Below are 18,384 nucleotides of genomic sequence, written 5' to 3'. Positions count from 1 at the left end.
TCTGGGGAACCAGAAGTGCTGGCCAGCTCCCTACCCCTCCAGTCCCCGACCCCAGCCTCCACAAACCAGAAACCCATTGATGGATCAGAAGTCGGTGGGTCCCAAATGTGGCTGCACCTTGACAGCACCATGTATCAGGGTCTTATCCTCAACATACTGAATCCCCTGGGGGTGGGCCCAGGACTCTACACATTTAATAATAAGGTCCCATGTCAATTCTGGCACAGGGACCCCTCTCAACCAGGGCAGACACAGAGGCAGAGGTGTGGTTTCATACAACCCTGGCCTCCACAGGAATTAGATCTCAGGGCTAGTGTGGCCTTGGCACGTGGTGGCCCAGGGTGAGGTTTATGGGGTGGGGGGGGGTGGGCACAAGAAGGGGACGAGATGGCAGAATGAGAGGATAGGAAACACCGTGTCAAGAAAAGGGACCACGGGAACCGTAGCCCTGGATGTGGGGGAGGAGACACTCAGGTGCTCATGACAGGTGAGCCCTCCTGGGAGCATGTGGATGGAGAGGAAAGAAAGAGAGAAAACTGCCTTAGCCAAGGACAGCTGGGCCAGTCGCCTCTAGGCTTGGTCTATGTACCACTATTCAACCACCTTCAACACCCTCCCAACCCAGATAATCAGATGGAGGAGGCAGGACCCTTGGTGTAGGGGACCTAACTCTGCCCCCATCAGAGTTCCCAAGGCCAGCTTCCCATCCTGGCCTGAGTGGCACTCAGTCCCTTGGCTGACCTGAATGGTCTGATGGGCATCTGTGTGAGCGGTGAGTCCTTGGGGAAAGAGTCCTAGGGTGGCCTGGGCCTCTCATTAGGAAAGCAAGGCCTAAGAGGTGGGAAAGAAGGGAAGTGAAGTGACACCTACCTGAGCTGCCAGCGCTCTCAGAAGCACTCCTGGACATCTTAGGCTGGCCGTGCTTGCCGCTGGCCCGCCCAGGGCCCGGTGGAGGGGGGCTTGAGGGAGCAGGGGCGCCGTCTCCCCTGATGGTGGAGAGATCCTGCATGCTGAAGCTCCGGAGTCGCTCCGATAAGGCACCTTGTCCCTGGACGCAACACAGAGGAACACCCATCAGAGGCCTGCCCCACAGGCCAGGGGCAGCCGTGCGGGACACACACAGGAGGCACACCCATCAGAGGCCTGCCCCACAGGCCAGGGGCAGCCGTGCGGGACACACACAGGAGGGACACCCATCAGAGGCCTGCCCCACAGGCCAGGGACAGCTGTAGGGGACTCTGACAGTCAGCACAGTAGAGACCAAGCCCCTGGAAGGACTCCGCACAGGGCAGCTGCCCAGCGTACTTGTGGGAAACACAGAGGGGGACCCGGCCCAGAATGTTCCAGGGCCTCTTACAGGCTCAGCCAGTTTCTCTGCCTCCTGACTCTCCTCTCCTTCAGATGCCCCCACAATAAAGCAGGGCCTCAGCCAGACCCAGGGTGGAGGAAACGACCATTGCCTTCAGTCCCTACTCTCCAGGGCTTGTCTGTGGCTTCTCCAGCCTTACATAAATAAAAATCTTTATATAGCTACATTTTTCTCAATCCTCAGGAAACAGGAATCTGGCCAGAAGATCAGAACTTAATAATCTAATAATCTTAATAATGTGCTCAGTCCTTAGTCTTTTCAAAGGAAATCAAATGCAGACAATATTTTTTTAATGTATGACAACAGCAATTTCTTTTATCTACTCATGTGACTGTCCATGAGTCACACTGACTGCCACTGGTGCATCTGAGATTCATAAAAAAGCCAAAGGTAATGAATCAGGAAGGAAAAAGATGATATTAAAAAAATAATAACATACATGCAACAAAACCCTGCTGACTGTAACCATTTCTGTCTTGCTTGCTCAAGTCGCTTCAGTTGTATCCGACTCTTTGCAACACTGTGGACCTTAGTCTGCCAGGCTCCTCTGTCCATGGGATTCTCCAGGCAAGAATACTGGAGTGGGTTGCCATGCCCTCCTCCAGGGATCTTCCCAACCCAGGGATCAAGCCTGCCTCTCCTGCATCTTCTGCATCACAAATGGATTCTTTACCACTTAGCCACCTGGGAAGCCCTTTACTGTCCTGAGGGAGCCACAGACATCATGTCAGGCAGAAACTGTTCTTTTTGTTTAGGAAAGCAAGATCGATCCACTATACTTATGAAAGGGAAGGGCCTTGTTGTCTGGATGAGAGAATCTGTCATTGTGAAAAGGATCGTAAGGCAGGCACAGGGACGATGGCGTTGTCTTAGGTGCACCTTGGGGGCTGGAGGACAGACTCCTGTTTGCAGAAAAGGAAACCTGAAGTGGGAGGGGCTGGTAGGATACTGGGGTTATTGAGGATTGGGTTGGGACCTGGAACAAGACGTGACAGGCAGACTTCCCTGGTGGTTCAGTGATTATGAATCTGTCTTGTAATGCAGGGGATGCGGGTTCCATCTCTGGTGGGGGAACTAATATTTTATACATGGCAGAGCAACTAAGCCCCCGCAACAGCAACTAGTGTGTGCATAAGAACTAGAGAGTCCATGTGCCACAAAGAAAGATCCCGTGTGCTGCAATGTCTCCTGGAAACTAACAACAACACAAAGAAAACTATTTAAGGAATCAAATACATATACAATTAGAATATGAAATCCAGGCAAAGGGTATTTGGAGGGCATTATATGAAAAAGGTGGGCTTTCCACGTAGCTCTCGTGGTAAAGAACCCTCCTGCCAATTCAGGAGACATAAGACATATGGGTTTGATCTGGGTTGGGAAGATCCCCTGGAGGAGGGCATGGCAATACTGGAGTATTTTTGCTTGGAGAATCCCATGGACAAAGGAGTCTGGTGGGCTATGGTCCATAGATTTGCAAAGAGTCGGACATGACTGAAACACCTTAGCACGCATGCACATAAGAAAAAGGCAGAAATTGTCCTGGTTGCCTCCGACATTGCCCTGGGACGATGGCGGGCAAGGGGTGTGAGGCTTAACCTACCAGATATGACAGCTGGGTAGCCTTTGCCAAGAAAATGAGGGCAGGACCGGCTGCCCAGTATAAACCCCTCCAAATCCATCAGTCAATGACCCATGATATTTCTACTCAGAAACATTCATGATGACATCTAGAATTTAGAAGAAACAAGACTAAAGAACAAAAACTGATCCTGAAAAGAGGGAGGAAATATTCTGATAATTATAATGGAGTAATTCAATATTAGGTTAACATTCAGGAAAACTACTTATAAATTTGCTCTTTCATTCATTCTTCCATTTACTCCTTTATCTATTTCAGAAAGATTTATCAAGGATTGGCTATGGGCAAGACACTGTACTAGGTGTTACTAGGAAGTACCAAAAATATAGCTCGATTTCTGACAAAATGTAAAAAGACAAATGGACAAATAACCATTCAGAAGTGCCATAGCAGAAGCTACAGAAAATGAAGATTAAGAACCACACAGAGGTAGAGAATGGACATGTGAACACAGAGGGGGAAGGGGAGGTCGGGACAAGTTGGGAGATTTGGATTGCCATATATACACTACCATGTGTATATTCCCTGGGAACTCAGGCAGTAAAGAATCTGCCCACAATGCAGGAGACCCAGGTTTGATCCCTGGGTCGGGACGATCCCCTGGAAAAGGGAATGGCTACCCACTCCAGTATTCTTGCCTGGAGCATCCCATGGACAGACGAGCCTGGTGGGCTACAGTCCATGGGGTCCCAAAGAATGGGACACAACTATGCGCCTGACACTACATGTGTAAAGTAGGTAGCTAGTGGGGACCTGCTGTATGGCACAGGGAGCTCAGTTTGGAGCTCTGTGACAACCTAGAGGGGTGGGAGGGGGTCAGTGGAAGGGAGGTGCAAGAAGGAAGGCATATATGTATTCATGTAGCTGATTCACTTCATCGTACAGCAGAAACATAACATTGTAGAGCAATTATACTCCAATAATAAATAAAGAAACCACAGCTCTAGAGTCAGGCCTGGATTCAGTCCTATCACTTACTGCTGGAAGACCTCAACCTGTCATCTGTAGAACAGCATCCATGTGGCAGGAGGGTGGGGAGGAATAATATAATCTCATAATAATGGGATGATGGCATAAACTGTCCATGACAGAGCCCAGTGTGTAGTAAGTGGTCCCAAAATGTCAACTATGATGATGATAACATATTACTCTAGCTACCTGAGACATACAAGTTGCTGCTGAAATAAAAAACAGAAAGATCAGGGTCTTCCCTGGTGGTACAGTAGTTAAGATTCTATGCGTCTGATATAGGGAGTGTGGGTTCGATCCCTGGTCGGGGAACTAAAATCCCACATGCCACACAGTGTGGCCAAAAACAAATTAATAAATAAAATATAAATTAAAAAATGAGAAAACTCCAAATGCATTTGACCACAGTGAGACAGACTGTTAACTGACCATCCAAAAGTCATCCCCAATCCCATTCTCAAAATGGTGAGAAAAAACAGATTTCGCAAACTCCCTCCTATCTACTACGTATGGCCATGTGATACAGTTCTGGACAATGGGAGGTAAGGGGAAACCTGCTAAGGGATTTCTGGGAGAGATATTTCCTCTGTCTGACATGCAGAAGGAGAAAGGCCTGACCCTGCTTCCTGCTTTCTGCCTTTGAGTGTGGTAACTGCTACCTTGTGACAAAAAGACTCACCAAGACATTCACCCGGAGCCTTGGCATCTCTAAGACACCGGGATACTGACAGTGTCCGCTTACTCCTAGAATCCTTGTGAATGATGTTCATCAATTATAAGACATATTTTTCTCACCTCTGAAATTAGGGTGAGTCATACGATTGTTTGCTTTATTCTTGTTGTCACTGCTTACACACGAATGCACTCGGTCATTATTCCTGAAGGCAGGACCAGACAAAGGAAACTCGAGACTGTTCACTGTTAACAAACCAAGACCTACTGGAAGAAGGATTATGAGCCCAGGTTATTTAAAACACATTCAACTGACACCTTCTAGTAAGATGCAGAAAGTGGCAGAATGGGAAACAGCGACATGGATGAAAATCTGAGAGACAAAATATCTGCATCACTAGCACTCGGGAGAGCACAAAAAAGTGATGTGGCTTCATCATGTATGGATACTGATAAGTGATTCAAAGGAAGCTTAGAAAGACTTCAACCAGTTTGTTGTGTCTATAGCTTCCCTTTACTGCATGTATGCAAGTGACATGCAGAAAAAATCTAAAGACTCCAAAAGAGTCACTTAATAAGTAGAAGTAGAGGAGTTCCTTGGTGTGTGTGTGTGTCAGTTGCTCAGTCATGTCCGACTCTTTGCGACCCCATGGGCTGTAGCCCGCCAGGCTCCTCTGTCCATGGGATTCTCTAGGCAAGAATACTGGAGTGGGTTGCCATTCCCTTCTCCAGGGATCTTCCCAACCCAGGGATCAAACCCGTGTCTCCCTCACTGTGGGCAGATTCTTTACCGAATGAGCCACCCGGGAAGCCCCAGTTATACCATGTTAATGGCCCAACAATTACATTTGTGAAAGTGCCTGCTGAAAGGTCACAGGGTTTCTTTTACTTATTGATTTTTAAAATATTTATTTATTATTTTTGGCTGCATCAGGTCTTAGTTACAGCTCGTGAACGTCTCTCTAGCTGTGGCACAGGGACTTAGTTACTCCGTGGCACACGTGATCTTAGTTCCCCCACCAAGAACTGAACTCGAGTTCTCTGCATTGGTAGGTGGACTCTTAATCACTGGACCACTTAACCACAGGTAAGTCCCATTACAGGATTTCTTTTAAAACAACTGTGTCAGGGTTTGCCAGTGGTTCAGTGGTTAAGAATCCACCTCGCAATGCAAGGGACACTGGTTCGATCCCTGGTCCAGGAAGATCCCACATGCCTCAGAGCAACTAAGACTCTGTGCCACAGCTACTGAGCCCTCGCACTGCAACGACTGACGTCTGTGTACCTAGAGCCCTGCTCAGCAATAGGGAGCCCACACACAACAAATGAAGAGTAGCTACAAGTGAAGAGTAGCCCCCACTCACCGCAACTACAGAAAGCCCAAGTACAGCAGTGTAGACCCACCGCAGCCAAAAAATACAATAAATATATCTTAAAAAAAAAAAAAAAAAAGTGCCAGAGGAGGGTGGGAGCAGAGGAGTAAGACTGGCTTTTCACCTGATGCCCTCTTTTGTACTTTTAGAATTGTGTACAATGAACACGTATCACCTTTAACGTAATAAATCCTTACGTTGCATTTCCAGTAACACCCACAGCACTCTTCCATGACCACCCTGCGGACCCCAATCTGTAAATATGAGGCTTGCATGATGCTGACAAATGCCATCTAGACCAAAAAAATAACATGGGATTGTTTAAAACAAATGAGAAAAGAGGAGGAAGAAGTGGTTTCTTCAGAAATTGCCATGTACTCACTCTCCAGCCTTGAGAGCCCCGTCTCAACTCTGCTTGGGGGACTCCGACCCAACAACTTGGTCCCGCTCAGCCTTGCAACTTCACTGGGAAGTTAAAGGACAGAGTAAGATTCCCCTCTGGAATTCCCAACTGGAGAATTTTAACTTCGAGACTCTATGGCCTTCTCCTCTACAGTTGATTATGTGGCTCAGATTGCAACCCTAAGACTTTCCAGAGTAATTTGAAAATCTCTAGAGTAAATGTTGGGCCTCCCAAGGTAATTCTGAGGAAAGGTAAATAAAATTCTGGTGTGTGTGTCTTTAAATTCTTGTATCAGTTTCCTTCCCAGCCAACACCAGGTTCAGAATATGAACCAGAGGAAAAGCTTGGAAGTCTGGAGCCCTTTCATGAACCAAGGTCAGCCTGCTTCAGGCACACTGTGAGCACCTGCCCCAGGACTGTCACACTGCAGGTCTGCACTGCCTTCGGCATCTCACCCCTGGAAGAACCTCCCCGCGGCCCAGTATCACGGGACCAGAAAGGGAGATGTAGTCAGCCTTCCGTGAAAACGAATCTCCTATTTGTATTCTGTCCTACTTTGAGCTCTTTATCTCCCACCGTATTATAAGCACGGTCTACCCAGCCCTGTTGCAGCTGCTTGTTTATATGCTGTTTGTCTGAACAGACTCAACCTTGCTTTTTTCCTGGCACGCTTTTACCATGTGGCCCAGTGGCTCTCTCAACTCTTTAAAATACCAGAAATCCCACAGAACTATGTTGGGGGCAAGGAAGGGAAACCTATTACTGATTAATTTTTTTTTTTCCTGGCTAAAACCCAGAAAACTGAACCATGTCACTGAATTTTCTATTAATCTGAGATCTTTATTTGTGTGTGTGTATTCCAATTTTATTGATGTATTTTTTCCCACTTGTATTTTTACATTTATTTAATTTATTTATTTGACTGTGTCCAATCTCATTTGCGGCATGTGGGATCTTCCTCACGTCATTCCGGATCTTCCACTGCAGCACTTGGACTCTAGTGGTGGTGCATGGGCTTAGTTGCCCTGTGGCCTGTGGGATCTTAGTTATCCAATCAGGGATCAAACCCAAGTCCCCTGCATTGCAAGGTGGATTCTTAACCACTGGACCACCAGGGAAGTCCCTCCATTTGCACTCCATTACTATATTTTTCTAATTTTATAGATGGATTCAAGATATAAACCTTAGGGGCTTACAAGTACTTTCACGTACATATTTATACTTAACATGTATTGTAATTTCTTTTTAATTTTAAAAGATTTTTTTATATAATTATTTTTTATTGGAGTATAAATGATTAACAGTGTTGGGAATCTGAGATCTTTAATTCCTAATTCTCCCCCTAATTTGTAAGGAATAAGAAATCCATGTAGCAAACATATACCAAATTCTCTTTGTTTTAATGCTTTTCTTAATCGGGGGAGCAAGTGTGTTCCTGGGAAAACCCACCAGACCTCTACTAATCTGATACTCTAAGTAAAAAATTTACCACTAATAGAAGACCTGCCATTAGGGCCCACAGAGCCCCGATTCAACACAGTCACTAAGTCTGGCTGCAGGCCCTTGAGGAGGTCCCCTTTTCCAGAGGGACACAGTGGGGAAGGGACACCAGGAATCCCACTGGGGGCTGCAGCAGGGCATAAAGTAGCACACCTCACCTCGCACCGTATCTAAGGCCTGTGACTGATAACAATGAGAATAAAGTCAGAGGGCTTCAGTGAGTCAGTCAGTTGTTAACAAAGCCACCAGCAGTAACCACAGTTCCCACTGGCGACTCAAAGAGCGTGAGTGCTTCCTTCTAGATTCCCACGGGGTACCCACCTCCCTGACACAGTTGCCTCTACAGCTACACATGCTCCACACCAAGCCCGAGCAGGCTCCTTCTCAGCATGCTTGATGAAGGCAGGGGCCTCCGTTTCTGCCACAGAAGTGGGTTAACATACAAAAGAGAAAGAGAATCCTTCCCACCATTGCATCAACGGTAGCATCGATCATCAAACCCAATTCACTCTCCAGGCATCAAACAAACAAACAAACAAAAACAAATAAGTTAATCGCATGTTAGATGCCACCACGTTAACACAATGAGAGGCTCTGGGAGGAGGCTGACCCCGGCTCTGGGATTAACGCACATGTACACACACGGGTGTCGGCGGGAGAGACACCGGGCTTGGATCCAGACCATGGGCTGGTAGGCAGAGGTGGCTACTGGCCTCTCTCCCCGACTGGATCAGTTCGAAGTTAGTCACACCTCTCAACGGGGTTACCTGCCCTTCTCTGAGGTCCAAAGAGGAGACAAAGGGAAAAAGTCGAGCCACCTGATAAAGGGGAAAAGAAAAAAAGCCATGGGCACCAAGCCTATGAAATAGGCACCATTCTGTTGCCCTGGCCTCAGACTCTCACTCATTCACTCATATTCCTTCATTCACCACCAATGCTGATAGTGTTCCTGAAGCTCTGAGGGAAGCCCGGTGGAGGAAAACATGAATATGAATCATGACACGGTTCCTGCTTCCACTATTCTTGCCTGGAGAATCCCATGGACAGAGGAGCCTGGCAAGCTACAGTCCATGGGGTCGCAGAGAGTCAGACACAATTGAGCAACTAACATTTTCCTGCTCCTAAGGGCCTCACAGACTGGCCAGGCATCGAGACACAAACACAAACAAGTCAGCAAAGGACGGATGACAGAACACATGACAGACGTTCGAGGCCCAGAGAGAACGAGAGCAGTGCTGGCAGGGACACCCAGAGAGGCCTCGTCCAAGAGTTCAGACTGGAGTTAGAGATGAGGGCTGCACCTTCAGAAAGGGAGAGGAGGCCCAGAGAGAACGAGAGCAGTGCTGGCAGGGACACCCAGAGAGGCTTCCTCCAAGAGTTCAGACTGGAGTTAGAGGTGAGGGCTGCACCATCAGAAAGGGAGAGGAGGCACAGAGAGAAAGAGAGCAGTGTTGGCAGCAACACCCAGAGAGGCCTTGTCCAAGAGTTCAGACTGGAGTTAGAGACGAGGGCTGCACCATCAGAAAGGGAGAGCAGGGATATTGCGGCTGGAGAGTTGTCGGAGCCAAGGCGTCAGAGAGGAAAACCTGATTTGGGAAACTGAGATTGAACCAATCAAAGAAGGGGCTCAGGTGCCTGATGAGCAGCTGGAGGTAAGTCTGGAAAAACTGTACTTTGTCTAAACCTGGACTTCGATGAGAGTGCCACTGATGGTTTCTGAGTGGTGACCCAAGTGGATAAAGCGGGATTTTAGAGTCACTTCCATGGAGGCTCAGATGGTAAAGAATCTGCCTGCATTGCAGGAGACACGAGTTTGATCCCTGGGTTGCAAAGATCCCCTGGAGAAGGGAATGGCAACCCACTCCAGTATTCTTGCCTGAGAATCCCCATGGACAGAGGAGCCTGGTAGGCTACAGTCCAAGGGGTCACAGAGTCAGACATGGCTGAGTGACTAACACTTAAGAGTCATGAGAACATTCCAGATATACTGTGTGGCCCACACGGAGAATGGCCCCTGGTGTGTGCTCTGCCTTTCTTTCTCAAGTTGGAGCCAGGAACATGGATGTCTGCAGGGAAGACTGAAGAGCGGGACTTCCCTGCTGGTCCAATGGTTAAGACTTCAAGCTTCTACAGCTGGGGGTGCAGGTTCCATCCCTGGTCCGGTAGCTAAGATCCCACATACCTCATGGCCAAAAAACCAAAACATAAAACAGAAACATTTTGTAACAAATTGTACAGAAATATTGTAACAAACTCAATAAAAACTTTAAAAAATGGTCCACATTAAAAAAAAAAAAAAGGGACTAGAAGTGCCCTTAATGGGAGATGAAGTGCAAAAATGAAAATTAACTGGTGAGGGAAGACTGGTTTGGAGCACTGGCTGGATCTGAGGTGCCCACAGTAGCTGCTGAGGAGGTGAGGAGCAGGATGGGAAATGAGGACATTGTGCAGGATAATGACAGTGCATGAATGAGCAGAATCCCTGTAAACCAGAGCTGGGCCTGGTCCTCTGAGCCAGGCCATCACTCAGGTGATGGGCTTTCAGGGTCACCAGGAAGGACTCCAGCTGTCCCAGCCCTCACATGCAGAAGGCCACCACTGAGACCCAGCCAGAAGCCCTATCTGGTCCTTGGAGAGACGGGACCCTGAGGGAGCTTTGTGTGAGGCAGATCCCTGTTCCAGGATCTAATTTCTTTTTTCTTTCTTTTTATTTAAGTATAGTTGATTTGCAATGTTATATTAGGACATTGTGGTGCTGGAGAAGACTCTTGAAGTCCCCTGGACAGCAAGGAGATCAAACCAGTCCACCCTAAAGGAAATCAATCCTGAATATTCATTGGAAGGACTGATGCTGAAGCTCTAATATGTTGGCCACTTGATGGGAAGAGCCGACTCATTGGAAAAGACTCTGATGCTGGGGAAGACTGAGGGAAGGAGGAGAAAGGGGCAACAGAGGATGAAATGGTTGAATGGCATCATTGCCTCAACGGACATGAGTTTGAGCAAACTCCAGGAGATAGTGAAGGACAGGAAAAGCCTGGTGTGCTGCAGTCCATGAGGTCACAGAGTTGAACACGACTTAGTGAATGAAAAACCAATTAGGACACAGTGATAAAGCTTTAGAGAATCTATCTTTAGTGTCTTTTTAAAAATTTAATTAATTCACTTATCTTTGGCTGAGCTGGGTCATCATTGTTGTACTCAGGCTCTCTCTAGTTGTGGCTAGGCAGGGCTACTCTCGAGTGGCGGTACTCAGGCTTCTTACTGTGGTGGCCTCTCTTGTTAAAGAGCACAGGCTCTATGTACATGATCTTCAGTAGTGGCGGCATGCAGGCTCAGTTGCCTTGCAGTATGTGGGATCCTCCTGGACCAAGGACTTGAACCCATGTCCCCTTCATTGGCTGGTGAACTCTTAACCACTGGACCACCCGAAAAGTCCCTATCTTTAGTATCTTAAGGTAACTTGTGACCCACTGCCCAGCATTTAAGTGTGGCCCAAACCTTGCCTGAAGAGCTGACAGACAACCTTAGAAGTACCCAGGGTTGGTTCTAAAATTCTCAGTGGCAGAGTGGCATCTCTCAGGCCCTCACCACTGGGTCATCCTGGCCAGGGGGTGAGATCCAAGCAGAACATGGTTAAGGAAGCATTGGTCTGGTGTGTGTGGAGGGGAGGGGGCTGTGGGGGTGTCTGGAGTGATGCAGGAACAAGCGACTGGCAACTAGAGTCTCACTCTCAGCCCAGCCAGGCCCCTAGCGGCTGTGAGGCCTCGGCAGCTGCTTGGTACTAGGGTCTCCATGTTCTCCCCTGTTCTCCCCTGTGCAGTGAGGGGCTATGGACGGCGGCATCTAAGGCTCCTGTTCTCATCACTCACAGGGTGGCATTCTTCTCTCTCTCAGTGGGGGAGTGGGGGCAGGGGCTCATGTGCTGTACAGAAGCTGCTGCCCAGGCACTGCCCGCCTCGAGGCTGAACAGGTGGCAGAAGTCGACCCCAGAGTTAAGAGGGACCTGAAGCCCAGGGAGGGGGAGTGTCTCTCCCAGGGCCACACAGCACAGGCAAGGTGGACGGAGCACAGGCAATGCCCAGCTGTGCTCATGCTACCGCATCCAGAGGAAAGGCGGGATTGTAAGTCACGTGATGCCAGTGTTGGACTTGTTTCTTTTATTTGGTTCATCAGTGAGTGAAGATCATGATCAACCTCAGGGTGTAAACGGACACAGGAGGAGTGACCAACAGGCAGCCTCCACATGAGCTCTGCATCCTAAGAAGTCCCTGTGGACATCACCTCATGACTATTTTGCGGCAGAAACCATCATCATGCCCATTTTGCAAATGAAGAGACTGAGGCTCACAGAGATGCAATAGCAAGTGGAGGAACTGAGGTTTGTTGGTTTTTTTTTTTTTCCCTCACAGCATGTGGGACATTAGTCCCTTGACCAGGGATTGAACTCACACTCCCTGTATCAGAAAGAAGCAAGAAATCCTAACCACTGGACCACAAGTAAAGTCTTGGAGCTGGGATTTCCAACCTGGGTCTGCTTATTTTCAAAGCCCACACTTGATACTAAGCATTGCTCTTCTGGCTGTGACAGCTAAAAATAGGTACAACCGTTCTTCATTCCTCTACTATTTACTGTGTAACTGGTAGGGATGCAGACAAGACATGGCTATAAATGACGGCAAGAGAGCCACTGGGGGCCATGAAGTGAGAGACTGGTTTCACCAGGAATCTGAGGAGGCAGCTGTGGAGGATGCGGCTCTTGATTCTGAAGGGTGGATAGGATTTCAAACAGTTGGGAACAGAGGCAGATGAAGAATCAGCATCAGAAGAGGTAGGAAAGAGAAAACTCTAGAAATAGCATGTTAATCACTCAGTCATGTCCGACTCTTTGCAACTCCATGAACCGTAGTCTGCCAGACTCCTCTGTCCATGGAATTCTCCAGGCAAGAACACTGGAATGGGTAGCCATTCCCTTCTCCAGGGGATCTTCCCAACCCAAGGATCAAACCTAGGTCTCCCACATTGTAGGCAGGGTCTTTACCATCTGAGCCACCAGGAACACCATATGGAGTTGCTATTGCTAGACCAGCACAGGAGGTGGCGCTGTAAACACAGTACAAGAGCCAGGAGCAACTAGACAGGAAGGCAGGGATCAGTACAGGAATGCACAGGCCTCAAGCAGGGACAGTGGCAGTAACACTTGAGTGGCTACTGCAGTAGTCCAAGCTAGAAGGGAGGGTGATGGGAAGAGGGCAAGGAAGGGAGGAAGGGAGGAAGGAAGGAAGGAAGGAAGGAAGGAAGGGATGTCAGATGGGCAGGTCTTGAAGAGTAAGTCAGAGGAAGGAAGAGCAACAAAGATGACTAAGATTTAGAGCTTGGGGACCAGAGAGGATGGTGATTTCATTATCATCAGAAAGTTGGGACACAAGAGGAGGGGTAGATTTGGAGTTAGGTACCTGGTACTAATGACCAGGAAAGAGGGAGATGTTCAGAGAACCAGTAATGCTGGACTTGAGACCTGGGAGAGGAGCTGATTTGGGAGCCAGGAGCATCAGGTGACAGCTGAAGGCGAAGAAAAGGATGAGGTGGCTCTGGGGGTTACAGGAGCAAGCTGGGGTCCTGGAGAATCCCAACACAAGGGAGCTAGGGGAGGGGGCAGGGAGAGACATATAGCCGCTGATCATAATTGCAGGCAAATTGCCTGAGCTTTGGCTGGCAAGTCAGCAAAGTGTGAAAGCAGGCCTGGACCAGGGGAGAAGATGGAGAAACAAAAGCTCCATCATGGGCAGTGCTGTAAGTTGAGTCGCTATACCCCTGTTTTCCAGGTGAACCTTATATACAAAGGCCTCAAAGGGCTGAGCGGGTGAGGGAGATGGTAGAGACGAGCGTCGAGGAGGAGGAGGCTGTGGTGCCATGGCCACAGCCACTCATGGTGATCCTAAAAGTGGTTTCTCAGACCTCCTAGGTCCAACCACGCTGAGTGGTCCTCAGAGGCACACGGGCATCTCTTCTTCCACTGTGACCCTTGGTGCATCCAGCACCATCATCCCCACAGTCCAACTTGGAACAGAGGTGGGGCAAGTGACATCAGATCAGTAACTCTTCCCGAGCGCCGGCCCTTCCACCGACTTGTGAGGCTGAGTCTCTTGCTTGTGTTAATCCACCAGAGTGGATTCCAAATAGAAATCCGGAGAGAAAGGGCGTCAGGTAACAAAGGCGAGTGTGGCAGAACCACAGTGAACAAGGTTTGCTTGGTTCTGTTTCAGCTTGTTTTGGAAACAAGCTCCAGTGCAGGCTGATTTGTTGGGGAGACTAGAGGGCAGGGAATACTTCCAAATTTTTTCAGTGGGTTGTCCATACGGTTTGGATAATCTTGGTGTTTAAACGGTTGCCGTAGTGAATTCTAAACATTGATTTTATGTCACACAGTCCTTGGCTGAAACAGAAAGAGGGCTAACCTGACGTAAGTGAGCACAGAGGCTGGGAAATGTTGCTCTGAGGGGTGAAGGGACAAGCACGAAGCTTCCTGGAGTCCCTGGGTTTGGCGGACACGAGGGTGTGAAGCCACACAAGGGAGACACGGGAACCTGGATGGGCCAGCTGTCTTTTCGTCTTCCTTGGAAAGCATGCCTTCCAAGCATGAGTGGATATAGGGAGATGTTATAAAAAGAAAATCAATATTTAATCAATATAATTAAGCATGAGTGGATATAGGGAGATGTTATAAAAAGAAAATCAATATTTAATCGATATAACTAATTAAATGGGTTAATTATAATTAAACCTGATTATAATTAATCTGACAGACTGTAAACAGGTAGGTTATTTTTTTTTTGTCTTTTGGGTTTTTGCTAGGAAAATAAAAAACAAAGGCAAACAACTCCAATCTGGTCAGAAATCTCAAAACACTAGGCTTATGAACTTTCCAGAATTAGCTTCTGGTTCCAAAAATAAAGTTCCATGATCATTTGAAAGCAGCATTTTATTCAAGCAAGATTTTCAGATAAAGCAATGATGGATTAAAAAATAAGATTGGAGGCAGACAACTTTTTTTTTTAAATTATGGTGAATTGTTTCATAGAGTTTATTTTTAAAGCAAAAAAGAAGGTGAATTTTTTTTTTTTTTCCAATGAGTGGGAAGACACTGTAATTTATCTCTCTGTGACTGTGCCTAGCTATTTGGATACTAGGGCTATAACCAAGGCTTGGCTACACCCTGGTGGCCGCTGACCATAATTGTAGGCAAAGTGCCTGAGCTTTGCCTGACAAGTGAGCAAAGTGTGAACGCAAGGCTGGACCAGGGGAGAAGGTGAAGAAGCAGAAGTTCCACCATGGGCAATGCTGTAGGCTGAGTGTCCATCCCCCTCTTTTCCTGGTACACCTCATATAACAAAGGCCCAAAGGGCTGGGCAGGTGAGGGACGAAGGGGCCTTGGTTAAAGCAGAGCACTGTAGGCAGGAAGATGGAAATAAGGCAAAGGAGAACCCAAGAGGCAAAACAGAGTTCCTGGTGCAGTGCTGTCCAGGAGAACTTTCTGTGAAGGTGGAGCATCCTATCCCTGCACCAGACACTAGCCACACTGGCTGCCGAGGACTTAAAAGGGGGTTAGTGAAGACTGAGGAATTGAATACTAAAACTTACTTAATTTCAAATAATTTAAGTAGCCACATGTGGCAAGTGGCTATCATTTTGGACAGAAGATTGGAGGCCTCAAAAAGTTTATTCTTCAGATCAATTAACGAGGTTTAATGAGTGTAAAGCAACAAACAAGATGGCAGTTTGGCTTTTAGTGTTGGTTTTTTCCTAAATGAGGAACAAGGGAAAAGAAACCAGAGCCACTTATCACCAGGAGCTCACAAACTAACAGGCAATATCCGATTCTAGGGAGGGAAGAGAAGGCAATGGCAACCCACTCCAGTATTCTTGCCTGGAGAATCCCAAGGACAGAGGAGCCTAGTGGGCTGCTGTCTATGGGGTCGCACAGAGTCAGACACAACTGAAGCGACTTAGCAGCAGCAGCAGCAGCAGGGAGGGAAGAACCCACAGGCAATCTGGGGCAGAAGCATCCCTTGCACACAGAGTGCCAGCTTTACTGAGAGCAGTTGTCTTGAACAGGTGACTCTAATAACATTATTGGCACCGCTGAAACTGTTCTGGGATAGGATCTCCAGGGGAAGTAAAATGGCATTATTTTCCAAGTTATGAGACAAGTAAAACACAAGACTGGTTTACCAGGCCAGAGAACTGGGCAGATGGAAGAGATGGAGGATATAGTTCAAATGTCAAGGGGAATGAGGGGGCCTGGATATCTCACAGTCTTAAATTTTTTTCCTTTTTTTCTTTAGTGAAAAGTGTTTATTAGGAAGAAAAGAGTACAGTTTGTGTGGATAGACACACAGGCAGAACCAGAGAGAGTCACTAAAACTCTTGCTCAATTGTTTTTTTCTCACTATGGTTTCTCATGTGAGAATGTATTTTGCTTAACTAATTAATTTCTCCATTCCCTTTTCCAGGGGATCTTTCTGACCCAGGGATCAAACCCAGGTCTTCCACATTGCAGGCAGATTCTTTGCTGTCTCAGCATACCAGGGAAACCCAATGAATTTCTAGAGAATTATTTAAAAAAAAAAGAGCTTTCCAATTCTAGTCTTAAAAAGATGTGGGGTTGAATATTCCCTCCAGGTGGAATTACTGACTGGGAAATATTAATAGCTAACATCTAAGTTCAAAACCAACCAAGAGACTAGTGATACTTAGAAAGAAAGTACTAGCGAAGTGTGTTCCCAGGAAGGAGACAGAGCAGCTGTCACTGAAACAAAGATGCACCGCTACTTCCCAGGGACAAGGACTAGACCTTGGGGAAAACTGGGGGATATGTTGGGGTTAATAGGTCTGGAGAGACATTTCCAATGTGCAATATTTTTATTTTAGATTTTCTAGTTCTAGGATAAAACATCAATAGCAACTTAAATTCGTACAGTGACAGGCTCTATTTTCTTGGGCTCCAAAATCACTAATGACAGTGACTGTAGCCATGAAATTAAAGATGCTTGCTTCCTGGAAGAAAAGCTATGACAAACCTAGACAGCATATGAAAAAGCAAAGACATCACTTTGCTGACAAAGGTCCATATAGTCAAAGCTATGGTTTTTCCAGTAGTCATGTACGGATGTCAGAGCTGGACCACGGCGAAGAATTGATGCTTTCAAACTGGTGCTGGAGAAGACTCTTGAGAGTCCGTTGGACTGCAAGGAGATCAAACCAGTCAATCCTAAAGGAAATCAACCCTGAATATTCATTGGAAGGACGAATGCTGAAGCTCCAATACTTTGGCCACCTGATATGAACAACTGACTCACTGGAAAAGACCCTGATGCTAGAAAAGATTGAGGGCAAGAGGAGAAGCCGGCAACAGAGGATGAGATGGTTGGATGGCATCACTGACTCAATGAGCTTGAGCAAACTCCAGGAAACTGGACAGGGAAGCTGGGCGTGCTGCAGTCCATGGGGTCTCAAAGAGTTGGATATGACTGAGCAACTGAACAAATGGTTAAAAACCTTCTTCACACTTCATGATTATTTGCAAAAACCCTTCAAACATTCTTTTTTTTTTTTTTTTTTGAGAAAGGGCTCAGGGCTCAAAGTTACAAGGACAAAGAATGAACTAAAAGTGTAGGTAAAAGACCTTTCATTCTTCCAGTTAAGCTCTGCAGTTCCTCTTGGAGAAGCATCAAAGGATGGAAAAAAGATCAGATGAGGAAGAAGTACCCTCCTCATCTGGTCATGGTCCCAGGCTCTCTCCAATCTGTCTGAACTCAGAGAGAAGCTCTCAGGCATCTCACCCTGTCTTCTGCATCTGTTGAGCTAAATGCAGTAGGTATGCAGAATGAGAATTGATTTGTCAGTTAAGGGTGTTTTCTGGAAGGAGCAGGCAGGGTCCAGGAGCCATGGGTCCACATGGTCCAGGGGCCACGAGCACTGCGACCATAAATTCCAGTTTGCTCGGAACAGACCTAGTTTATACCTGTTGTCCTAGCATAATAATTAGAGCATCCTTTCACTCTCAGATGTGTCCTGTCTGAATATTATATTATATGGTCACCCTAGCCACCGGGACTTGACATGGTGTCTTTTTTTTCCCCCCACAAAATTGCTTTGACTGTTCCCCTGGGGTCATTGACAAGGTTGTTCTGGATTCAGCTTTCCCATTCTCAAGGTTAATGCTTCTAAGGGGCTAAATCTGCATCCCAGGAATGTGAAAGAAGTTAACTGTTTTAACCTAATCACCTGTGGTTTATGGCTCTGCATGGGGCATCAGGCAGTGACCTGTAATGAGCTCTCTATTTGAAAATCATCTGGGGAATTTGTTAAAAATAGAGATGCAAGGGCCCATGGCCTGAAATTCTGATTCAGCACATCTGAGAATCTATTTAAAAATGAGAAACAAAGCTTCCCA

The 18,384-nt window shown here is 47.1% G+C and overlaps 1 protein-coding gene across 7 annotated transcripts in view; it reads right to left on the bottom strand.

The window, feature by feature from the left end:
- REEP1 (receptor accessory protein 1) overlaps positions 1 to 18,384 on the bottom strand; it is a 136,953-nt gene that overhangs the window by 16,917 nt on the left and 101,652 nt on the right. For 4 of the 7 annotated variants that reach the window (XM_027555511.1, XM_027555508.1, XM_027555509.1 and 1 more), the window contains exon 6: positions 871 to 1,048. In XM_027555511.1, coding sequence (XP_027411312.1) covers positions 871 to 1,048 — 178 coding nt within the window. Of the gene's footprint in view, positions 1 to 870; positions 1,049 to 8,560; positions 8,747 to 18,384 lie in introns of all 7 variants that reach the window. The other 3 variants (XM_027555506.1, XM_027555507.1, XM_027555505.1) reach the window with 2 other exon arrangements.

This window comes from Bos indicus x Bos taurus, chromosome 11 (assembly GCF_003369695.1).
Source record: "Bos indicus x Bos taurus breed Angus x Brahman F1 hybrid chromosome 11, Bos_hybrid_MaternalHap_v2.0, whole genome shotgun sequence".
Lineage (NCBI taxonomy): Eukaryota > Metazoa > Chordata > Mammalia > Artiodactyla > Bovidae > Bos > Bos indicus x Bos taurus.
Note: the sequence above shows the minus strand (reverse complement) of the source record. Positions and strands in the feature narration are given on the sequence as shown.